General features: G+C 33.4%; 3 protein-coding genes across 3 annotated transcripts in view; 2 read left to right on the forward strand and 1 right to left on the reverse strand.

The window, feature by feature from the left end:
- Window positions 1-7: 7 nt before the first annotated feature.
- On the forward strand, window positions 8-7,016 carry LOC131843276 (DET1 homolog). The gene is made up of 6 exons (XM_059191910.1): window positions 8-62; window positions 529-951; window positions 1,229-1,354; window positions 4,875-5,098; window positions 5,373-6,275; window positions 6,619-7,016. The coding sequence occupies exons 2-6, from the start codon at window positions 631-633 to the stop codon at window positions 6,809-6,811; spliced, it is 1,767 nt and encodes a 588-aa protein (XP_059047893.1). The 5' UTR covers window positions 8-62; window positions 529-630; the 3' UTR covers window positions 6,812-7,016.
- Window positions 7,017-8,837: 1,821 nt separating this feature from the next.
- On the forward strand, window positions 8,838-11,545 carry LOC131843283 (uncharacterized). The gene is made up of 4 exons (XM_059191918.1): window positions 8,838-9,017; window positions 9,641-9,839; window positions 10,088-10,199; window positions 10,279-11,545. The coding sequence occupies exons 1-4, from the start codon at window positions 8,942-8,944 to the stop codon at window positions 10,990-10,992; spliced, it is 1,101 nt and encodes a 366-aa protein (XP_059047901.1). The 5' UTR covers window positions 8,838-8,941; the 3' UTR covers window positions 10,993-11,545.
- A 509-nt stretch (window positions 11,546-12,054) lies between these two features.
- The window catches only part of LOC131843285 (tyrosine-protein kinase CSK), a 41,934-nt gene continuing 27,423 nt past the window's right edge, over window positions 12,055-26,565 (reverse strand). Inside the window, exons 3-16 of the mRNA XM_059191919.1 lie at window positions 25,568-25,687; window positions 24,565-24,645; window positions 23,638-23,719; window positions 23,251-23,347; window positions 20,953-21,099; window positions 20,434-20,524; window positions 19,959-20,078; window positions 19,137-19,338; window positions 18,029-18,194; window positions 17,619-17,783; window positions 16,917-17,133; window positions 16,185-16,271; window positions 15,452-15,630; window positions 12,055-13,695 (exon numbers count right to left, since the gene is read on the reverse strand). Of these exons, the coding sequence (XP_059047902.1) occupies window positions 13,674-13,695; window positions 15,452-15,630; window positions 16,185-16,271; window positions 16,917-17,133; window positions 17,619-17,783; window positions 18,029-18,194; window positions 19,137-19,338; window positions 19,959-20,078; window positions 20,434-20,524; window positions 20,953-21,099; window positions 23,251-23,347; window positions 23,638-23,719; window positions 24,565-24,645; window positions 25,568-25,687 (1,776 nt within the window). The 3' untranslated portion in view covers window positions 12,055-13,673. The remainder of the gene's footprint in view (window positions 13,696-15,451; window positions 15,631-16,184; window positions 16,272-16,916; window positions 17,134-17,618; window positions 17,784-18,028; window positions 18,195-19,136; window positions 19,339-19,958; window positions 20,079-20,433; window positions 20,525-20,952; window positions 21,100-23,250; window positions 23,348-23,637; window positions 23,720-24,564; window positions 24,646-25,567; window positions 25,688-26,565) is intronic.

Raw genomic sequence — 26,565 nt, forward strand, 5'->3', positions numbered from 1 at the left:
TCAACAATCATGATTAAGTTTTACTCGACTACAAAGTCGAGCTTTCAAGATTAGACTTTCAGGTAAAAAAACATGCCTCTTAATTAAAATACAGGGTAATAAAACTGTAAGGATAGTGTTAGTTTTTGGTACGAGATTACATTAATACCATGGAACATGAGCTGCGGTGGCGGTCTGTGCCTTGTGGTCTCTTTCCAACTCGTAAGTAGTAAAAGCTATCTTCATAGGTTTCATAGAGATAATGATGGTAGATTCATACAGGAACAGGCAGAAATAATAATAGTAATTATGGACTACTTTGTTTCCCATCTATCCTTGATAATATGAGTGATTTAGATTTTTATGTGAATTGTTGTTACTTATTTATTTACTTTCAGTATACAATGCAACATTTATTTATTATCTGTTAAACAACAAATTACTTTCTTACATATTTATTTATTATGCCAACTACAAATAATATGACAAAGGCATGTTAAATATGATCAAGCAATATGATGTAATATGTATAATTGTTTTCTTTTTCAGGTCTGCAAGATTGGTTTGAATAATGTGTTATTATGTAAAAACAAAGTAGTTCCATTATTAAAACTTAGTGCTTGAGAAATAGAGAATTTGTAATAAAGAGGAATGGCATCAACTAGTAGACAGAGCAATGTATATTATGAGGACATTCCTCCTGGTACTCTGAATGAAGATGAATTCATATGCACAGAACGTATAGTTCCAAGAAAGATAAAACCCCAGAATTTAGTTGTTCGGTTGATGGAGAGAGAGATTTATGGCTCACGAAAACCAGGTTCCCACTTTCATGTAGTTCGGGAATTTTATCAAAATGTTTTCCCTAATTTAACTATAGTGAATGTTGAAAAACCACCATGTTTTCTAAGGAAATTTAGTCCAGATGGAAAACACTTTATAGCATTTTCAGCAGATCAAACTTCTTTAGAGGTAAGCTCTTATTCATTACAAATACATCTTAGTGATATATAGTCCATACAATTTTTTTTTTGTTTTTGATAATGTAAAATGCATATTTTTTTATGCATATGTTTTATGTAATCTGTACTATTTATCACTAGTTTTCAAGCACATAACAAAGATCCATAATTCAAATTATTTATGTTTTAATTAGTCAATTTTTTGCATAAACTTATGAAGTAATATTTTATAGTAATATACATACATATAATTAACACCTCATAAAATTGGAGTGACATTGTTCCAGATATATGAATACAGAGGGGCAGCAGCTGCAGGAGATCTAGTAGCGAGGTACCCCTCAGATTTACTTAATGCAGATGCTGAAATACATTACACAATAAGAACACATATTTTTTATAGATTTTTCAAGGTAAGATCTGTTATATCTGATTACTGCCAATTAACATCAATATGTGTGTAAATATAAACACTGAAAATAATACTTGCTTTCATCCTTGATACTAAATGGTATTTGGTAAAACTACAACCATTTATGCAGTAATGCCTTGCCTTATTACTGGTTGTAGTATGGAACAAATTAAATTTTATAATTATGTAATGACAACCTCTGTGGTCTAGCAGTTTAGAACACCACTTTACTTCCAATGGTTGTGAGTTTGATTCCTCGCATGGTGCAAACACTTGTATTCATATGTATGATTGTTTTAACAATTTGGCTGTTTTATATGTATATGTATACTATGTATTTACAAAAAAATATTCAAGTATTTATATCAGTAACACAAGCTCTGCTTACCGTGGGACTTGTTGGCACTATGTTAATTGTCCAGCTATTTTTATTATTATTATTATTTATGCAAGTTCTCACAACAGTTATCAACAAACTTGTTCATTGAGATAGTTACTCTGAAATTAGTAACCTGGAACACAAACGGGCTGGTCACACATAAGTATGATGTGGAAACTCTATTGGAATACGACAATGTTGATATACTCCTTGTATCTGAAGCACGCTTAATACCAAATCACAACCTAAGGTTAAAAAATTATAGCATATATTCAACATCCCACCACAATGGAACAGCTCATGCGGGTACAGCCATAATTATTAAGAAGCACATCAAGCACAATATCCTTCAGGAGTATAAAACGGAACCAATACAAGCAACTACAATAATGCTACAGGATAAAAGAGGATCTATGGCTATATCAGCTGTATACTGTCCACCAAAACATAAATTAAAAGAAGAAGCATTAACTAACTACTTCAAAACTCTTGGAGATAGGTTTTTATGTGGAGGCGATTGGAACGCCAATAACGTTCACTGGGGATCACGACTGACCGTACCTAGGGGCCGCGAAATGAAAAAAAGTATAGATAAAAATAACCTACATGTACTAAGCATAGGTGAACCCACATACTGGCCAACAGACCCACAAAAAATACCCGATCTTCTGGACTTCTTTGTGTATAAAGGATTGTCAAACAACTATTTAAAGGTGGAGAGCTGTCTTGTCAGTAGCTCAGATCACACGCCTGTAATTGCCACAATAAGTACCACCATTATTGAAAGACCAGTTAAGGAGCGTCTCTACACTAAAAGAAATGATTGGAAGGCATTCAGAGACTACCTAAACGAAAACCTCGACATGAAAGTACCACATAAAACGGAAGATGACATAGAGGGTTACGCAATGACATTAACAAACCTAATACAAATAGCAGCATGGAAAAGCACACCAGCTACCACATTAGAACATGGTAGTAAGAATATACCCAGGGATATAAAATATAAAATCCTGGAAAAAAGACGACTTAGAAGGGTGTGGCATTGTAGTCGACATAACCAAGACAAAAGGGCGTTTAATAAACAGCTGCAGACCTAAAAAAATACCTTAAAAAGATTGAGGAAGAGACCCTACAGAATAAATTGGCTAACCTGAATCCCCAAGCTAAAAACGAATACTCACTCTGGAAAATGGTTAAAAGTAGCAAAATGGCTCCACAGGTTTCACAACACCCCATCAAAACTAGGAATAATACTTGGGCTAGAACTGACAAACAACGTTCGGACAGTTCCTAAATGAGGTCTTTACTCCAAATGGCGGTGATGAAGAAGCCGAAAAAGAGATACTTGACTATTTTAGGGCTGACTCCCAATTATCTCTTCCAATTAAAAGCTGCTCTCCACGAGAAGTCCAAAGAGAAATCAAAAACTTGGAAGCCCCTGGCTTCTGCCTGATTACAGCTGAAGTTCTCCAACAGCTTCCTAAAAAAGGTAAGTTGGTATAACACAACTCTTCAATAGTATAATTAGGATTGGACATGTGCCAAAGCCATGGAATGTTTCAGAGATAGTCATGATTCCCAAGCCTGGCAAACCTCCACACCTTGTGTCTTCGTACAGACCAATAAGCCTACTTCCAACCTTATCGAAATTATTTGAGAAGATATTTTTACGAAGGCTAACAGGTATTAAATGAAAAAGAAATTATCCCTCAACATCAGTTTGGATTCAGAGTTGGCCATTCAACAATTGAACAAGTCAATAGAGTTGTCAACAAAATAAGAGAAGCTCTAGAGAAGAAACAATACTGCTCTGCTATTTTTCTTGACGTACAACAGGCATTTGACAAGATTTGGCACCCGGCACTGCTATTCAAACTGAAGAAACACCTTCCACATAACTTTTACATACTTTTAAAATCTTATTTAAAGGACTGATTGTTTAGAGTCAAAATCAATGACACCTACTCTACCTTTCAAGATATAAAAGCCGGAGTACCACTCTGTATCTTATGTACACTGCAGACATACCAACATCGGATAATTATTATATGCTACGTTTGCCGATGACACTGCCGCACTTTGCAACAATGAAAATCCGAACATTGCGTCCATGGTTTTACAGAGTCACCTGAATAAAGTACATGAATGGATGGAAAAATGGCGCATTAAAGTGAGCTCCAGCAAATCAGTACATGTCACCTTTACCCTGAGAAAAGACAACTGCCCACCGATTAAACTTGGAGATGACATTTTACCCCATCAAGACTCGGCAAAATATTTGGGCATGCATCTTGATAGGAAGCAAACGTAGAAAATACACATGCAAAAAAAATGCGATGAATTGAATGCACGGTTTAGAAACCTGAACTGGCTGACGGGCAGAGGATCACATGTAACCATGGAAAACAAGATACTCATTTATAAAACCATAATAAAGCCAAACTGGACATACGGCATCGAGTTATGGGGATCAGCAAAGAATTCCAACATAGAGATTTTGCAACGGTTTCAGAATAAAGCACTCAAAACCATAACTGCTGCACCTCTATTCATTATAAACATGAGAACAATCAGAGAAGAAATAGAGCACAGAACAAGAGTATACAGAGATCGTATTGGGGCGCATACCAATATCCCTGCAAAAGCACTACGAGACCCAGTGCAATGCAGAAGGCTTAAGAGACTCCATGCATGGGATCTCATTCACCGATGAGATAGTTTCCTCACTGGAGGTATAGTTCTCTCCCGTCAACAGTCCCACAACCAATCTGTTAAAGGCTTGGTAAGCCGATTGCAGGATAAAAAAAAATATTCAAGTTACAGTTATATAGAACTAGAAACTAATAAATGAGTTATAGAAATATAAACTAATATTTGAGTTATATTTCTTGACGGCAGATCTATCTGAATATAGATTTGTTAATCTTTTAAACAAATTATAACATTATTAAAAAATGAGCTCTTTATTTCATTGTCTAGAGTTAAGTTACTACAAGGCTAATCCGAAACAATTTATGTTGTCTGACATATTTTGTTTGCATTCCACAGGTTATCTTCTGCTTGTCTGTATTTTCCTCAATTACTAACATTGTTTTATTTTATTTCTTCACTGAGTTATTATTATTATCTATCCCCACAGCCCAAATTTACAGTCAATGTATGTCAACAAAGAGAGATTCCAAGAGAGGAACGAAATGCAAACCAGGTACCATTCATGGAGCAACAATTAAATCGAGAGTGCAGTCTGTTCACTGAAGATGGTCGTTATGTGATAGTGGGCTCGGCTGCTCACATACCTGACGACCTAAGACCACATTTTTATCATATACACAGCAACAATGAAGCTGTCACACCTACAATGAGGTATTTTTACCATTTTATATTCTTAAAAAGGTATTACTACATATAATATTACTGTACTTTTGTAACATTTTATTATCTTATCACAGAAATTCAGTAAAAAATAAATAAGTAATTTATGATGTCTTATGAAATTATGTGAAATTAATAGGTCTCTACTATGATCTTTTTCTTGAGCTTGACTAGTCGAATCATATAATCATTTCTATCTTATCCAAAAATGCGTTATACGAAAACTAAGGAATTTTAATAACATTAATAATCATTCATTTTTCAGGTCCGCATTGGAAGACTATTCTCTTCATTTAGTAGACTTACATCACGGAAAGTTGTGCGATACAAAACATTTTCGAATCGATAAAATCTATCTATCTCATAATCAAGGTATATACTTATACAAAGAAGTGTTAGCCGTGCTGTCTGTACAACACCAAACAATACATCTATTTCAAATTGTTGAAGGAATGTTAATAGAAATAAGAAAAATCGGAAGATTCTGCTATGACGACGACCCATTTATTGTAAGCTCAGTGTATGCGCCTCTTCTGAACGAGAGACCGTTTCATGAAGAGACAATAAATAGTTTGAAACATAGACTTTTGGTTTTTCTATTTAAGAGAGCTAAGACCATTAGTGATGAAACAGGCGACCCCCTTGAATTGAGGAAGTTTTATAAATATTTTGACATGTTTCGGAGTCTCAGAATGTGGAAGATGCAGTTACTGGATGAAGACCACTTATTTATAAAATATGCCAGTGAAGAAGTAGTGACACTGAGAGTTGCCGAGCCAAATAGTCAGTCATCATTTTTTGTAATTTACAATATAAGTGAAAGCAAAATATTAGAAGTCTATGAAAACACTTCTGAGGGATTGTTACAATTATTTGAGAATTATTGCGATTGTTTTAGAAATGCTAGACTGTGTGCAGACTCACAGTTTACATGTTCACCTTCTAATAACTTATATGCAAGATTGACACAACAGAGATTCAAGCAAACCATAGTGAGAGCTATTTATGGCGGTCGCACGGAAGCAACGAAACGAATATTAGCACAGTTGCCTATTAGCGCACAGTCATACAGCGGATCACCATATTTGGACTTGGGTCTTTTCAGTTATGATGACAAATGGGTATCTGTAATGGAAAGGCCTAAAGCTTATGGGGAATACCCCATTAGGTATGTCATTTCTCACATTTATATTAACTTATATTAAGGAATTATAGTTGTGGGGTAATGGAGATTATAAGTAGCAATATGTTTTTTCTATTTTGCTATTTCGCGAAGGACTCCGGAAAATATGGCGGAGGACTTGATTTCATGCTTTTCCTATTATTGTCGACTGATGCCACTCCAGCATATAATGTTACGCATGCGCATACGTAACATTATGTGCTGGACTGATGCATTATAAGCGGGTGGACAATTTCATATTCATAGATGAAAAATAATTTACAATACAGTATTTGAGCTTATAGTTTTGTCAATTACGTGTTAAACTTTTTTACTGCAATTTTCACAGGTTTTACGCTCGAGACTCTGGCCTATTAAAATTTAAGATCTACGCTGGTGTACTGGGTCAGTCGGTGCCAGCCAGTGCACGGCGACTAGTCGCCTTTACTTTCCATCCAACGGATCCCTTCGCCATCAGCGTACAAAGAACAAATTCGGAATACATTGTGAATTTCCATATTAGGAATGCTGTATTCAGCTGATGCTTAGATCGTGATTTTTAGTATATACAATATTGTTTTATTTCATATCATTTCATATTTTTTAATTCAGTAATTCCATAAGACAATACATATTGTTATCATACGTAAATAATCAGTTTTGAAACTTACTATATAATGTACATATTATAGTTACTAATTCATATAAAAAAAATATCCGAGCCTTTAAGAAAATCTGTAAACAAGTTAAATAGGGTACTGGCACCAGTAGTCAGCCTTTTAGTGGTAAGTCTGGGTTCAAACTTATATAAGAAAATATTAGAAAGAGTAAATTGAAAGTCTTTTGTATAATTTAACTTACTCATTTATTAAACTTTGTTACAAAATTAACAAAAATTACAAATTTATCCTTTAATAAAGTGAAAAATACTTTTTAACAAAATAAGGCACTTTTCACCAGTGCTCAGCCGCCAAAAACTAGTACTCAGCCATATTGCCACCAGTGGTCAGCCTCTCTTAAGATCAATAGTTTCAAGCTTAAAGATTAAGAACATTAATAAACAATTAGTCCGGTCATAGAACCTAAAAGTGCCCTAACAATCACAACAATCAAATACCTATCTAACTTATATTTAAATCAGTCGGAAACTTCTTTAGTAACATCAGTATTTAAAAAGATTTCAAGTTCTTCTTCTTCTTTCTAAAAGTCGCCGATTAACAATTTTTTTAGGAGCTTATCTTCCTTACAGGTTTCTGTGTCAGGAGTTTCAGGATATAGAAGTATATTACTGAGAATTTTAATTTTATTTTGTTTTGATTTCCACTAAATCACAGCCTGTCTTTGTGCATTTTACGCTCAATTCCTTATCATAATCATAATTTTTCTTCTTTGTAGTCTCCTTCACTTTACTTTTGGTAGAATCTAGAGCTGCTTTTTTTATTTTTTTGTATAAAAAACTATATAAAAAGCAATTTAAATATGGACGGTTGAACACTGGATCTACTGTCACCAGTACTCAGCCATGTAACAAACTCTAACTATTTAAGTGGCCGACTATTGGGTTTTTGACAAACAGCGTTAAAACCAGTAGTCAGCCAGGGGTGGTTGAGTACTGGATAATGTATATAAAAATGGGACCCAGTAGTCGGCCACTTCATTATTTAATAATTCTTAAGAAAAACATGATACTTTTCATTGATTACAATGCCAAAAGTCTTAATTAATGTAAATTTTAATACAGTGTGACCTAAAATTAACAAAAAAATGAAATAAATTACTATTTCTGTGAACGCTTCTCACTAATAAAAAAATGGCGCGCACGCCGCATGTCGCCTCGTCAGCCGATGACGTCGAAATAGATTCATATTTAATGTACTTCGCAGCCACGTAGGTACTATGTTTGGATTTAATTCTAGCAATGAGAAGTCATAGAAGCTATTTAAAATAATTTGATTAGTTATTTTCTGTTATAGCGCTATTCCTATTGGTTTTAAACCGAAAAAGGCTGAGTACTGGTGCGGGGCCGACTACTAGTGCCAGTACCCTACGCATATGTATAGTTTTTAGCTTTAACTATATTTCGGAACTTTATTAAAATTATAAAATATTATGTAATACATCTAAAACAATAATTACATAGTTACTTTTACTAGAGAAAAAAAATGTATTAATTGTATGATTTATTATGTTTTGATGATCTTGTATTATCCTAGTACCTTATGTCTACAATAACAATACCTATGTAATGACTATGTAAATATTTAGATGTTAAGATATGAAATATTATTTTCTATGATGTACTGTAAATATTAAATAAAATGTTATAAACCGTTACTGTTTTATTTTTATCGAAGTAGTCGTATATATAATGATATCGTTATATCGACTAACATGTGGAGAGGAGGGTAGTGTTAGTAATAGGAACTGGACTCGATAGTTGAACACTGACGTTTCCTCTTTGTGGGCAATTCTTGATGATTTCGATAGTCTGACTTGATTTTATTTTAAAACAGCCAATACATGTCTTAGTTACTGTTGATGTCTAAATTTGTCATGCTGACAGTATGTCATAAAATGGACAAGTATGTATATAGTCAGTTTATATTTACATACCATCAAAAATAACTAATTTAACATGTAATACAGAAAAGCAAGTCAACTAAAATCCAGCCATGCAATACAACCAGCCTTTCTGTGTTATCGGGTATGGTGGACCTAATTGTGGACAGTGTTATTCTTATAGCCCGTGTAAGTTAGAAATAATTTATTTATAATTAAATGTTCTTTACAACAAACAGGATTTTCAAGGACAATTCCATATTATGTGGAGTTTTTAAACTGGAGCGCAATAAACCGTAAAAAAATAACAAGTCTTACCTCACATATCATGATTAACTAAGAAAGTCTATGAGGATTGTACAAGTTTTGCAAATCATTAAATTGTCATGTATTTACCTGAAAAAAGAATCAAATAATTGGTACCTTGTGATTTATTTTAATGTTTGTTTGAGGGGTGGATCTAGGCAAGAAGTAGTATTCTCCTTTTTCGGACCTGGGTTGCGTCTTTTGGTTTCGCATTCCTAATCGTGTAAGGGTGTAATAATACGCAATAAGGATGTTAAGGATTGACCGAGGAGATTTCTAAATTGTTAGAAAGAAAGTGGTGACGTTCCTCCTCCTTACCTCGAAAATCAGCTAATTAGGGAAAAATAGAATTCGAGTGGCGACATAGCTCACCTTAGGAAAGTCGCCCCCAATGTACAAATAAAAAAAATAGTTAATAGGACACAGGTTCAGTAGTATTTTCTGTAGTAGATCAAGAATCTATATATTTAGTAGGAAATAGAAACTGAACTTTCTTATATTAACAGCTCAGTATGGAATATACCCTGAAATAATTGGAGAAGGAGAAGTAACTTCTGTATTATTCCCTGATGGATCTATTCAATTTTACTTCATCCCTATATTGAATAAAAGAAGTCCATCCTTTATGCAAAATCCTACTCCGTACTGTAATTTTTCCGGTACCACAAATACTGGAGTGTGGTTTATTAAGAATTTCTCGAACCCGTAAGTTACTTTATATTCCTTTGTCAACCTACATATCGCTGATTAAATGCCAAAGGGCCACAACGCATAAAAAAACCAAACCATTTTTTTCCCTAATCCTGTAAAAAAAATGGTATCTAAATCGTTATTAGATACCATATCTAATAACGATTTAGATTAGATTTTTTTCATAGATGTTATTTAATTATTGAAAAAATAATAAAATACTTTTTCTATGGTACTATGTATTCAAATTTTTCTTATCATAGGATACCACCTGCTCTATTTCAACAATTCTGCCGAGGAGCCAACGGAGAGCCGTTTTTAAAGTCATATTATAAATCAGATTATAACATAAATACTTCACCGTTTTTACTAAAGGTACATTACAAAACGTGAAACAACTGTATATAATGTGATATAATTTTATTTGCAAGTAAATATATTTCTATAATTGTAGTTTCACAACGATAATTGGACATCGACAACAGATATCCATTATTTTTATCCCTGTTTACGGGAGTGTAATTGGTTTACAACCCCACGCGCTATAGAATCAACAGCAGTACAAGTGGACATATCTGTACAAAGAAAATGTAATTGTGGACACGCAGTGGCGCGTAACAAACTATGCCATTGCTACTATAACTGCAGCTGCAGTACGAAAAGTATTAAAACTAAATCTATAGATTGCTGTAACACATTGAAAAAAGAATGCAATAATAGTCAAATGTCTATAGTGCAGTCAAAATCGGGAGATTTCATTTATAGTAAAAATGAAAAGCCGACAGCACTAAGAGAAAAGTCATCGTATTCCAGTACACATGGTGATAAAAAAAATAGAACCAAAAAGAACTTCCAAATTTCATGTGAATGTGACTATACTCATAAACCAAATAGTATAGATAAATCGGTGACAACTTATGCAGATCAAGCTAGTAGTTGCGAAAGCGCGAAGGGATGCGAAACACAAACCAAACAATGTGTTCCTCCCACCACAGTCAAGAAAATAAATAGTGTGCACAATAACAAAAATAGTACAGAGATCTGGTTACCAAAAACGCCACTAAGTCAGAAGAAGATGAAAATAAAATCTTCAGAGAATATTATAGGAATTTATGAAAGCAGTTGCAATTCAGATACGTGTATATGTAGCAGTGATACAGACGAATGAATAAAGACAAACATAATTGTTGCAGACTTATATTTTGTTATTTATACATTTCATAGTTTAAAATTACATATATTTACAGTGAAGGAATAAAAGACTTATAGTTATAAACAAAAACTGAGATTTTAATTTCCTTATTTATAATGCAAAGAAGATAATACAACTGCAAATAAATCAGTCAGTGCGCTTATTTAATAAAAATCGAAACCTTGAGACTAGCACAAAGTTTATATTTATTACATATATCATGAAACTAGGAAGACTTGTGAAAAAACATTAAACATACTTTGGCAGAAAAGAAATGAATCTTTTAGTGATTCATTTCCCACCACTTGCAGGTTGACCATAAATAAATCGTAAAAAACAATTTAACACTTAAAGCTAGTATTGCATAAAATTACATTACACGAACAAATACTTCCTTCATAATAATTATGATTTTGTAATTACATTTCTTCGAAAAAATACAGATATATTGGCGATTTGGGCAGTAGAAAAGTTTCTAATTGCAAACTAATTGAATAATTTCAAAGGTTTATATCAAATAGGTGCCTATTTGATAATTAATTTAAATTGTTTATGTTAATCTCATACAATTAGAAGTTTTCAACAAACAATATTGATAATAGAAATCTATTTAGTCGAAGATGTACAAAGCTTTCAATAACATAATAATGTAATGTTGTCTCTTGTGCTTCTGGTACATATTACATAATTAAATTTATCTGTTCCAGTAAAATAAAAGGTTACAGTGCAACCGTACACATAAATAGTAAATTTAAAACATAAATGAAATAATATTCAAAGTCATTATTTAATTCTAAGCGCATTAAGACAACATTAACCGTAATAATAATATAGACTAAGTAAATATTTCAAATATTATCAATTTAGGATTTTATAATCTAATTAATTTTCATATAAAATCTGTGGACAAGCCCCTATATCTCATATTGATTGCTAATGTTGAAACTAGCAACCAATTACATTGTTATACTTTAATAATACATTTTGTCACAAAAGTGAGATTCAAAATCATAACCTAAAACTTCAATCATTTTTGATCCATTCATTTCAGTAAAAAAATATATAACCATAGTATATTTTTAAGGCTTTTAATGTGGAGTAATTCATCTGAATAATATCATGAATTAATTGTTTATTTGAATGAACAAATCCGTTAAATTCTGCCCATTTATTTATATTATATATATGCAATCCATTGTCATTGTCATCATCACATATTATTAGCATACTAAAATAAAAATGTATCGGAAAATTTCAAATGCCACGACAGATGTTAATACTACAATCGGACTATATTACGTAAAATAAGTTTCGACATTTATGATGTAAATATTAAGAAAAGTATAATTTACACACAACCATAAAGTTGGCATTTGCAACCTGGAATAAATTCTATGGCTAATTTATCCTATTACTATAAATTTATATTAATGTACTGAATTCACATTAATATCATACTAAGTTAGATTAATTATTTCCTATATACCAAAGAGAGGTTCAGGAAAGATACCATGTTTTAGATCATTGTTTACATTGTCCGATTAACGTAAAAACATTGATACAAATTTATTTAGAAATTCATAATAAGTCCCCACCATTCACTATATCGCATGATCATGAATATATTTGTATGGTTACTCTATTAAAACTTTATTAGCGGGTTTTGCATTAAAAACAAACGTTTTAAATCCTTACGTACTGACATAAATACATTATATAATTTTTTTACTCCTATGTTATCAGTCACCTTACCGTTGTAAATAATGTGAAAACTAATTATCGTACAAACTTTACTTTGACTAGACAGTACCATAGTACCGACACACGACCAATGTTCATATTGGGTGGAAACTTCACAGTATATTAAAAATAATTCGTAAACTAGGCCATCAACATCAAAAGACAAAGCAACCAAAACAAGAATAGGAATATCTATGACGTCGATCTGTCACTTGAAAAGTAAAGCTTTCCTTTATCTACAAAAAAATATTGAATATATTTTATCCACAAACGTAACTAGTATAACTCTATATAGCCACAAAATTATATAGTTTTTTTGTAGCTAAGACGGTACGTGCGATATCAAAATTAACGGACAGTCAGCCCTATTCTTATTTTAATTCCATTGTGCAGAACCTGTAGAACTAGCCTCATAGAGAAAATACACATTTTGTAGGTAATGTAATTAAACTATTAATTCAATTTGTATTTTTGTATGGCGGCTATTACATAATTAAACTTACTCACTGGTATAATGTATGTATGAGCTCTTATTATCACTGTGGCCAAAGAGGGAAAACCGTTGTTTGATGACCTGTTCGCGTCTGAACTACCTTCAAACATTATCCCTCTCATATATTAACCTAACACAATGAATATGAAACTACTATTGCAGGGTCGAAATCCTAAAAAGAGGACTTACAGCTAAAAGCCCTGTAATAGCACGTGTATTTTACTACCATCACACTATATATTCACCCTTGACACACCTATATTACATACTAATTAGTCTACATTACTTAAGCGAGAGAGTGTCTTTAAGATATTAAAATAATTTAGTACTTACATTTTATTTCGAGTAACATATAAAATACAGTACCTTCACAGCACATCACTTAATTAACTTATAATATATTAACATATTACGCAGGCCGCTGCTATTCCGCCATATGAAGCTCACTGGAAGAAAATATTCGCATAATTAATTATATATTGAAATCGTGTACGTACGTTTAAGCTTAGAGTTCTGATGATTTTATAATTTCCATTCAATTTTTAGAAAACACACAGTATTCGTTTCCTCTTTTTAACTTTGTTTCCAACAAAACAACATGCTGCATTTGCAATATACATATTACATATATTATGATGAAATTATAGGCTAACCATTTCTTATTCACCTTGTTATGTAGTATGTGGTAGGTTTTCCCAATAAACAAATAAATTACGGTCGAGTTGGCCTAGCGGTTTAACATACAGCTTCAGTACTGATGTTCGCGGGTTCGATTCCTCGCACCATGCAATCGTTTTGTTTACAATTATTTAATTCATGACTACAATGGTTCGTATAAGTTTGGAAGTTTTCTTTGCGTGTATTTACAAAAAAGAATGTACTTAAATCTTTCTATCATCTGCTGATGTTCGTAGTGGCGTTTGTGCATATAGGCGACGGTTACCACTTGCTATCATTATGATTACTTACAAAATTTAAAACTTAAACGGTCTTATTACAAAAAATCTGTTAAAACTCGGACGAAACGTGGTCTAAATGGTCGTGGTTTAAACCATTCCTAAAGTTAATACTTGGAATAAACCTAACATTATTACGAATCCAGATCTAACAGAGGACTACTTAGTACTACAGTTAAATCGTTCATTATGTATTCCATACAGAAATCAGTCACTCATGTCTGTTTTTTGTACAATTACGTTCCATTTTACCAGAAAACTGAAAAGATCAAAAATAATATTAGTTCAAAGAAAAATGTATAAACTAAAAATAAATTTATTTCTATTTATCTATGTCTTCATTATAACTATTTCATTATTATATAATATTTATTATTGTACTATTAGGCTGAAAATCAGTTTTAAATTACAAGTAGGAGTCCTATACGGAGAAAAGGAACGGCGAGATATTTTTATTGGATCGTTCGAATGGTGACTATTTCAAAGTCAAATGAGTGAAAAAATAACAAATAACGTCTTTTATATATTTTTATTGTCGTAAAATTAGCTTTAAATATTTTTAGTTAATATATTTTTAATTTAGTTAAACTATTTTTCCAAAAACTACAACTTACAATAGAATTTTTAAAATGGAGTTTGTATTTTTGCATTTAGACCACTGTTAAACTAGGGGCATCGCAGGTCTAACTTTAGACCATAGACGAATCACGATTTAGAGATAAACTTCATTTTGTAATAAGGAATACATTGGTGAATGGTTTATTACTAGTGCTAAACCAGGTTTATCTTTTTGTAATAAGGCCGAAAAAGTATATCTGTTTTTGTAAAATTTAAATATTAAAGAGATGGGGACTAGTCTAGAGAGAGATTTTATTAGTAAGATAGAGAACGAGAACGAGAACGAGTCACGCCCGAAGGAGTGATCATTAAAAATTGTAAAATGCAATCACACACGATTGCGCCCTCTGGCTTTCTCACGCGAGCTAATTATTTCCTACGTGAAAGCCGATTCACACATGAACGATCATACGTGTAACGTCAGCAGCGCCTACACACTCTATCCTACGTTAAGTGGATTCGTGCAAAAAAGAGTGTACGTGTAGTGGCAGCAATGCAAACGCATACACACTCATTTCTACGTGAAAGCCGATTCGCGCGTGAAGGAGCGTACGTGTAACGGCAGCAGCTTATTCACGTTCCTTTGTACATGTGAGAGTGTAGGCGTGACGGTGACGTGGTGTGGTACCGTGAGTGCGCGGCGTCCCTGATGGCGGCGAGCGCGCGGCGCGTGTGCGCGAAGGTGGGTCTGAGCGCGGGGTCGGCGTGCCAGGCGGCGCGCATCACGTCGTAGGGCCCCGCCGGGCAGCCCTCCGGCGCCTCCATGCGGTACCCGCGCTCCACGTGCCGCACCACCTCCGCCAGCGGCTGCCACGCGACCACACGGTTACATACTGCGTTCTCCGCTCACCCTCCACTCATTCATACTTACTATTTGCTTAAATTTTTTCACGACGTGGGGTGCACGCCCCGCGCCCCGCAGTGGACTATTTGATCGTTAAGGGAGGCAATTCGAAAATGCTATATTTCGTTGCCAAATTTAACGAAAAAAGCAAACTCACAAACAATTATTAGGTATAATTTCTAAATGAAGAGTGTATAAGTAACTCAATGTAAAATGCGGTCATAGATAATAAAATCCTTATTAATATTATTAGTCCAAAAGACGGTTAATATACTAAAATGTTGTTTACTACTTTTAATGAGTTTGTTCTTCAACTTGTTTATCATAATTATAAAATATAAAAATTTATTTGAATTATGCAGCACAGATACTTAAATATTTCAATTGCAGTGTTATTTTGAGTACCTATTATTCAGTATATTCTGATAATTTCGTCGTAGCAGACTGAGTTACAATACATTTTTTATGTTTTTTGTATCCTAAATAAATATATGTTTCCTATTTAATAATTACTTACAATTCTCGGGTACGGCACCCTTCCGAAAGAATAGATTTCCCAGAGGAGAATACCAAAACTCCACATGTCAGACTTGTTTGAAAATTTCTGAAAACAAGAACATCGTTCATTATTATCACATTTAGTTAATCTTTTTATTATAAATCATATGAATTGGTATCCATCACTGTAATATGAACACTAGGAATCTATACCAATATTATAAAGAAGTAAAACGGTAGAGTTATTCTCTGCCGGATATTAAAATACGTAATGAGATACACAGATGATACTCTAAACCCGCGGAAGGACTGCTGAAGACTAACTCCCGCCGGACGGCTATGACTTCAATCTGAGGGCACCGCTTGGGGTTCTAACCTTGGCTCGGGCCGTCGTAATTTTGATCCCCTTATGAATCGGACGGGGGATCGGAATTCAAACGGGGATCGGCCTGAGCCGAGAGGTATTTGTGGATCGGAGGTGGAGGTCGGCTATGTAAGGGTGACGCGGGTAGTGAGGTACTCACGTTGTACTTGAGCGCCTCCGGGGCGGTCCACTTGATGGGCAGCTTGGCCTGCAGGCGCGCCGCGTCGGCGGGGAGGAGGTGGAGGTCGGCTATGTAAGGGTGACGCGTACTCACCTGAGCGCCTCCGGGGCGGTCCACTTGATGGGTCTTGGCCTGCGCGCGCCGCGTCGGCGGGTCGGAGGTGGAGGTCGGCTATGTAAGGGTGACGCGGGTAGTGAGGTACTCACGTTGTACTTGAGCGCCTCCGGGGCGGTCCACTTGATGGGCAGCTTGGCCTGCAGGCGCGCCGCGTCGGCGGGGTCGTCCTGCACGTGGTCGGTGCGCGCGAGCCCGAAGTCCGCGACCTTGGCGGTGCCCTCGTGCGACACGAGCACGTTCCGCGCCGCCAGGTCGCGGTGCACCACGCGCTGCCGCTCCAGGTACTCCATGCCGCAGCACGCGTCGCTGTAATAATATATTTTTTTTATAGCATAGGGACAAACGAGCTTGCCTTTCACCTGATAGTAAGCGATCACCGCCGCCCATGAGCACCCGCAACATAAGGGGAATTGCGAGTGCTTTGCCTGCCTTTTAAGAAGGAATAAGTCTTTTCTTGAAGGTGTCAATAATAATAATAATAACAATATACAGTATGTATGTATGTAAGCATCAGACATATAAGGTTATGTCTTTAACTATATATCTTTTAGAGATAAGTTCTCCATTACAAACACAGTTTCTTACATGTATGTATTTAAAAAATGCAATAAAGAATATATATATAAATATATATAGGAAGAAATGTCGACCCAAGAACTCAGATTGCATAACTTAGACCGTGAAATACGATAATTTAATAACAATACCCCTGGACAATTCCCACAGCACATATATCAATCTTCATACATCAATTTCTTCTTTCTACATCAATATTGATATATATAACTCACTAAGCAAAATTAATTTGATTGAGTTGCGTGACGTAGTGCCGGCCGCGACTTCGCAAGTAGTCCAGCAGCGAGCCCTGGGCGCAGTGCTCGGTCACGATACACGTGCTACCGTTAGAGCTGAATACCAGCCCCAGAAGTCGCACCAGGTTGTCGTGTTTTAAAGACCTGAGTCAAAAAATTAATACACTTAAATTATTCTGAGGGATAAATAGAAAAAAAGAGGGAGAGGGTAAGACCCAAGGCACTATGAAATATAAAGAAAAAAATATGAAATTGTGTCAGATCAAAATCTAAAGAGGATGATGGAAGATTGTAGGAAGTGGCAAGCGCTCCACCAACAATAGCGTGGCTGTTAAATTATGAATGAATGAATATATTTATATGTATATTATAATAAAAAGAAAACTTACGCCATAACGCTGGCCTCAGCGCGGAATTTGCTGGCCGCCTCTCGGTCCTTTAATATTTTGACTGCAACTTTCTGAGAGCCATTCAGTATTCCGAGCATTACATCACCAAATTCTCCTTTCCCAATATTTTCACGAATTTCCAAATCTCGCTCATCTATTCGCCAGCCTGAAAAAAAATTTTGAAGTTACCATGTGTATTCATTCCTCGTCATTATTAAAGAGTTGAAATTTGATTTTTGAATAAAGATTTACTTGTCGAAATTTTTATATTTATTACACAAGCACGATGTGTCATCATGACTGAGTAATTAATATTATTTAAATTTAAATGTGCTTTTAATTTCCAGTCTCTTAGGATATAGAAAGTGCAGGTTTAATTCTGATTTCAATATTATGTCAATTCTTTAAAGTTTTATATTGTATTGAATAATGCGATCATAGTGTCATATATTTCTTGGAATAGCCATGTAATATGAAACTAATCTATACCTACTTCATAATAACAGTTTAATATAATGAAATTGAAATTGATGATATCTACAAAAGTTATAATTTCAGCATAATATTATTATATTTCAACATGCACTACTTTCATCACAGTGGTCATTAATTTTGTTCAGAATGACACATTCCGACTGACACAACAACAATTAAATTCCAGTTAGTCAGACACGTCAACGAGTGATTCATAAATCACTTAGACAATTTATCTTTATTTAATATTAAAGGTGTATACTATGATGTCATATACTATATACATATGTTTATAATACAATAATTATTACATTTCAACTTAATTACAATTTGAAACATCACGTTCTCATCTTGTATACTCGTATTTAGTATTGTGATCGTGGATGACAATAGTATTAACGTTTTTGTATGAATACGAAATTTTATAATTATAGACTTGGTGCTATAATACAAAACATCGAGTTCATTCTTTACATATTTAATATGGCACTAAAACAACAGTACTAAAATCATTTAAAATAATCTCCGAAATGGGTTCAGTGTTCAAATGATCAGACATTTGGGGTACACAATACGTTGATCCTTTTGAAGTCCTTTAAATAAATAGAAACATGCAGCAAGTCAGACTACTTACGGGCGTCAACAAACTTCTGTTGCTGTAAAGCGCTGTCGGTCTGATCTGTGGATCCAGAAGCAGAGGCGGAAGTTGTACAGGATACGGGGGCGGGTATGTTCGCAGAGACTGAAGCCGGCGGCTGGCTGGAATACGTGTGCTGGAAGTGTCCCGAATTCAGCGCACTCGTCACGCTCGGCGTCGGTGGGTACGGCGGTGGTTGCTACCATAATCATTATTTCATTTTTAGATTATGTTGAACATTGCAGTAGGCATCAATTAATATCGGAGATATACAATAGCAATACAATTATAATGATTATTTAATATATAGAATTTTAAGCTTGTATTATCTACTAAATATTTGTACGCTGGAAATAACAGAATGTGATGAAACCTATTATAACAAATAAGTAAATTATTATTATAATTACAGTACTGTAGATATGTTTTGTTATCAACAATAAGAAGTAATAAATCCTGTTATTGTATGAAATTCATTATAGACACAATAGGATAAGGATAATCGTTTAATAAAAAAATATTAATCTACAACTTAAAAATAAAGGAATAATACGAAGCTAAGTCTGCTTTGCACCATAATATAGCAATTAAATGAGAATGTATAAATAAATATCAATTATATTAGAACACCCTTAAATAATGTGTGTGAAATAGATGCTAAAATGACAGAAATACGTTTTGTTCACAAAAAAGTTGAAATACGACATCATTATTGGTGATTTACGTACGTATGTTACGTAAATTACATAGAGACATTACAGGATCGAAAACTCAAAAAATTGAAAAATAAATACTTTATGAAAATTTAATTATACTCACTTGGGGATGTGGAGGATATGAAGGCGGCATAGAACCATTGTTACTTGCACCATTTGGAACTGCTTTCGGCAGGCACCGTAGCAATTTTGTACATAATCCATCGGCGTCTTGTAAATAATGCTGAAATATAAGAAATAGTTATTTGTATTTTTAATAAAAATAACATTTTGTACATTTTTTATACAAAGTTAGTCGTAAAGTGTACAAAATAGTGTACAAAAGACCATGTAAAATAATACCAAATAATCATATCACAAAGAAACAAAAGTTTTTTTTTTACAAGTTTTTCTTACTAATTCTTTGTCTGAATCTATTTAGTGGGTTAAAGCTGGTAGATTAATAGTGTAGTGTCAAGAGATAATGTGGGTGTCAGTCGATTAAAAAAGTCATACGTATGTTAAAAAATAATTTGGAGTTTTCTTAGATAATTACTTATTTCCGTATCGTGAAATGGTATAATTATATCACAACTTACATGAATCAAATCAGTCATATTGTCAAAAAATTCTTCATCATCTATAGTAAGACGTTGGTTCTGACTTTCTGGCACAGTAGCCCATTTTACACTGAAAAGATAAAGTCAAATATATTTTTTAATAAAGCAATTGTTATAACTATTTACATATTTAATAATGAATGACCCACAGTATTGGAAGTTACAATATACATGTGTCGGACCGAATATATATATAAGAAATCTTTGTTCGTGCAGGTCTTATTAAACACAATGTTAACTGTAAATATAAAACAGTTCTTTTTTTAGTAAACATAGGTATTAAAGTAACAAAATGAAAATAATAATTTATTTAAAATATATATGCGAAGTTGATGACTGAAATCCTTGTCCAGCTTCCGCAAAGTATATATATTTAAATCCTTGGCAGGGCGCCAGACTAAGGCAGTGTCTCGTATTAAATTGCTTACTAACGCGACAAGGCTTTGTGTATTTGATAAGAATAAATATAATATATGTATATGATATTGCTATAATTACCGGTAATGCTCGACGTGTCCACGGAACCGCACACAAAGTGTGTGATCGCCGGGAAAGTTTGTACTCTCTCGCACCAGAAATACACCATCGGGCGAACCAGACAGTAGCGCCTCTGCTCGCTCCCGAGATATCGCGCCATGGTGCCAACTACAACAAACACGCATACATTCAGTACTGCTGGAGGTTCTTATGGGTCATTATGTATATAATAACATGAATATAAAAATAATACCAAAATAATATCATAATACCATATATATAAAAATATAGCAAACAATAATAGTGCAATACGTATGTTTTAAAAAAAATTGTACATATTCTCTTTCATTTAACCATATATATCTTAAAAACATATACTACTGTATTTGTGTTTTATGGACTACGTTTTAGGACTTTAAAGTGCTACAAATTATAATTTTACTATGTCCAGTCATATTTATTTCTGTATATAATTAGATATCTACTTCAAAATGTTTTATTAATATTATCTATTATATATCTATATAATATATAATATATTGTATATTTACTTTTAACTGAGATCTATACGAACAAATAATTAAAAGCCTTGATGGCTTACTTTGTAATATTTTCAATGAAAGAGGTAAATACAATATGAAACACTATTTTCCTTATAGCATGTAACTAATTAGAAGATAATATACATGTATTTCGTTTACAATTGAATAACAAATTACTGTTATTGTTAGTCGCATATACATCGATTACGTTTGAATGGAAAAATTATATGTATGACAATTATATTTATATTTTTAGTCACGTCAGTATAAACAGTTCAAATAGAAATAATCTTTATTCAAATTATCTTAGTATGTGTAAGCACTTTTAATAGTATTATTTTTTTAATTGTACCACTCATTCGGAACGGACACTCATCATAGGAAGAACACAGGAAACTTGCGTGTTGCTCGTTTTAAATGAATGTTATTTAGAATTATATTTGTAAGAATTTTGTGTGAATACAAACTGCTAAATAACAAAGTTGACAAATGCCAAATAGCGAAGTCAAAACCACTTGTAAGATTTGTAAAAAATTCGGGTATTTACACGATATTATCGGATGCAGGCTCTGGTGGGATAAACAATTTCACTTTGTGCGGTTTATTGAAACATTCCGTAATATCACACTCCATAATTCAAAAATATACTAATTACAATGGCCATTGTTATCGTCGAAGTATGATAACAATGATAAACACATTGATGTTATCATAACGCGAACACGTATTCCTATCTGTACATAATCTATTATGTCCTCTTCATTATCAAATATTGGTGTGGTAATATAAAATGAAATATGTTAAGCATGTCTTATATAAATTCCTATTTAGGCTATTATCATAGATATTTTGTGATATTTAGTAGTTTAAGAAATGCACCATAGGTTGATAGTTATATTCAGAGAATTAAAAGAGCAACACGCAACTTTTTTGCTCATACGTCTTGTGATAAGTTTGCGTTCCAAATAGTGGCAGAATAAAAAAAATGTGACTATTCAAAAGTGTTTACATTAAGTTTATTTGAATAAATATTTCTATTAATGAAATTTGTGGGAAAAAATACACGCAGAAAAATAATATAGTAACATACAGATTGTCCCCCATCATTTCACACCTTACTCGGTAAATTTTTTGATATGGGCCTACTTCAATTTTCTCCCATATGCTCCCGCTACTTTAACTATACCATCTTTCTATTTCATCTGTGTCCCTCTGAGTTTTTTTTTTGTGATCCCATGGTCACCATTGGAACACATCCTCCACGTCACACCATGAAACTGAATTTCTGGCTACGTGTCCTGTCCATTTTTAATTGTATAGTGTCAATAATATTCTAGTACATATGTACGAATATTACATTAATGATTCGTTTTGTAGAGTATTCCTTACTATATCGTATTGTATAGGGCTTAATATAAATCTGAACAGGAAAATATATTAAAATTATTATATGGAAAAGCAATCATAAGTATTCAATATTAGACAAAGGCATTTGGAACACAATAGGCTGATATAAATGATTTGTGACATATAATTCAAATCATGACTGATCATTCATAATAAAATTACACATACCGATTAGGTTCTGATTGTTTCTATTTGATATAATAGTTAATATAAATTAAGTGATTAAATTCACACTGTTCATTTAAAATCTATAATAAAAAAGAAATAGTTGAAATAGGTTAAGTGTGGTGACGATTATTTATAAAATGGTCCCCCAGAAAAAGTGGAAAGTAGGTGAAAGATTCTTATAAAATGTGAAAATGTTACTTACGGCCATTGGGTCATATTCACTAGTCTGGTACCAACCGCCGGTTGGTTTTGAATTGCCGACGAGTTGACCAGCACATCGCTAGCGCCTTTTGTTACCACTATTATAGAATATAAAAATACTATGAATATCATTCAATAAAATTTCTAATTCTTACTCTTCTCACATATTGCTGATACTATTTTGAAGTATGTTTATTATGTATACTTAAAAGATTTAACTTATTTTACATTACATAGTTGCAATAGATAATTATTATATAGTAAGTTAGTTTTCAGTAAACACACATACATCATATTGGTATGTAATGCCATAGTTAGTAATTCTAATATATAGAACAAATACTATTCCACTTTTAATATATTTACAATTCAATTATGTTTAACATACCAGGTGATATCTGTGAAGTGTGCATAATATTGGGTGTAGGTCCAGAAGCCGCCACCGTCCGCACAGATGACGTCATTAAATTCTGTAGACATAAATAGCAACAATTTTCAGTAAATCTACCTAATTACATAGGAAAACGTTTGTAATATATCTAAAATGACAATGCAAAAGCAGTCAAAATCGCAATTTTTCATTACATAACTAATTAACATACTTATATGATAGAAGCGTAACCAATTATGCTGTTAAATATGGTTAGCGGCCTGTCGCAATTGTTCCATAAATAACTCATTATGAACCCCATTAAGTCGTTTGAGGAGCACATGTACATATTATTGAAATATTTACCGGCTGTTGATCGACCTCCATCTTGTTCAACAAAGATTCTTCAGTGTAACGTCCACGTTTCACTTGCTCAAAGCATTCAAGTACCAAAGGAATTGAAGTTCTTTTCCTTGAGAGATCCATCTCCACAATAATTTGTTTTATATAAAATATTCAGTTTATTGTCCAAGCGACTATTGATAGGGGAATAAGACTTGGAAATGACGCATGTTCATGATGTATTTGCGATGTTTTAAACATCTAAGCTAATAATTAATACAGTTTAAATTATTATAAACATCATATTTATATGCTTTATTTAGTTTGAATACATTATATTCATGAGGAAATTATTGCAACATGTACTCATTGCTATTAAATTTCGACACAATTGTTTATTATTTTCCATATAACAAGGCACTCTATAAAATGTTTCTTGTTTCAGTAACCTCGTTTTCATCCCAAGAACTTTGTAATACGATTAGATACTATTGGTTCTTCCCTCTTAAGACGAGAAAATTAGCCATATTTTACCCATACGTTTGTCCCGTGGTAAAAGATGAAGTAATTAACATTACATACAACACCAAAATTCGAACTTACATTGTGTGGAATGGAATTCTGCAATGCGGTGGGTGATAGTGGTGCATGTGGTCCATTACTGCCGCTTACACCACCTCCGGACTAAAACAAAGCCTTTAATTATAAATAAGTTCGATTATTGTCGTACTAAGAGTCTAGATTTAAAAACTATACATTGTAAGTATGAGAGGTACTCCATCAGCACTCTGTGACAGTGTGAAGTAAACCAACAGAAACTTCGACGTACTTTCTACACGTGGGAACGTTTTCATTCAATGACAAGACTATAAACATCGTCTCTTAATTCTGTAACAAACTAGGTCTTAGTTGGCATCGGCACAACTGGTACAAAAGAGCCATTTGTAATGTATCCTATTGTTACAGCCGGTTAAGGCGCAATAAAATAAAATGAATTATTTAGGTTAATATAATTTCAAGTATTGAAATAACATTTTTGTATTATCAATTCTATCTTTGTTTGATAGTACCAATTGAGGTCGTCGTGGTCTAGTGGTTCACTACTCTGAATCTGAATAAGAGAAGTGAATTCTAATCCGGTTGAAACAAAAAATAACTTTGTATGTCTATTTATTAAATTTCTTCGTCTGTCTGACTCTTCCGCGAGGGATCACGGGAGTCAGTCAGGCAACTCCGATATCAAATAAAAAAATAACCGATTTCATTTTGTGTTAGTATTATTTTAATGTTAATTCCATTTAAAAAAATATATTTAATTAAATAAATATTATTACTGTATCCATAAACATGCAATTCATTTTAGTATGAAGGAGAAAGTTAATTTATAAATTAACGATTAAAATAAGGAATATTCTGAGTTATACATTACAATAATAATTTTCCATTACTTAATCTTATATGTCTACATTATATTACAGAAAATATACACAAAATTTTGAAAATATACATAACATTTTTTTTTTAATATCTGCACTTGCACTCTTCTATTTTGTACGTAATGTATGTTTGGCGTTAGGAATGGTATATGTTGGTACAACTAACGCACCGGCAACTGGTGCGGCGGCTGGGCGCGCTTGAGGCGGGCGGGCGCGGTGGGCGCAGGCGCCGCCGACGCAGAGTACCAGCCGCAGGGGCCCACGCTCTGCGCACCCGCGTGGACGCCGTGCTGTAACCAGTACACTCTGAGTCCATGTCACACACCTGAGCGGAAATCACACCATTGTGGTTTGCCACAACGGTGTCTGTTGATACGAAACAATGTCATACTGCAATTATTCTCTGCACTACCTATGGTCGACTGGTAGAAAATGCCGCATGGTGTTAAGTCCGCCAAATATACTGTACTACATTTTGTATTGTGTGCATTGCAGTTAAATAAATAAATAAAAACTAATGTACTTCTGGTTTCATTGACTTCGCTAGCATCAATGTGTTGCGTGTGTATCAAATCCAATGTAAGGTAATCCATAAACTCACATTCATTTTATTATGTCATTTATTATTTAAAGTTGTATTTATTATACAATAATGACCGACCCATTGAAAAACATTACATTATGATTTCTTTCATACTGTTGGATATTTTGTTAATATGTTCAAGAATGACAATTGTATACTTTCCAACGTATTTAAAACATTATTGTTTTATTACTTCGGCTTTATGGATGACACCGTTTTATAAAACTACAGTACATCAGATGAAGATAGTCTATATATTATGTATATATGCATATAGTTCGATCTTATATCGTAGCAAAGTCGTTACGGGCCATTTATAAATTCGTTAAGTTATTGAACTTGGATTAATAAATTATGATTTATAAAATTAAACGGTGCTCTACATTCGTGTGCAATTACAGTAATTCTACGATTAATATAACGGATTGATAATACTTGAGCAACAGATAAAGCTCGTGTATAAGAGAAGTTAATGATCCATTCAAACGCACAGCCTTGGCTGGGCGCCAATATTGGCGCGGTTGCAGGTATTGATATTATAAGTATAGACACAATGTATGCAAAAATTCTTTGGATACGTTCGTG

This window comes from Achroia grisella, unplaced genomic scaffold (genome assembly GCF_030625045.1).
Source record: "Achroia grisella isolate CSIRO2021 unplaced genomic scaffold, CSIRO_AGI_Agris_v1 utg2946, whole genome shotgun sequence".
Classification (NCBI taxonomy): domain Eukaryota; kingdom Metazoa; phylum Arthropoda; class Insecta; order Lepidoptera; family Pyralidae; genus Achroia; species Achroia grisella.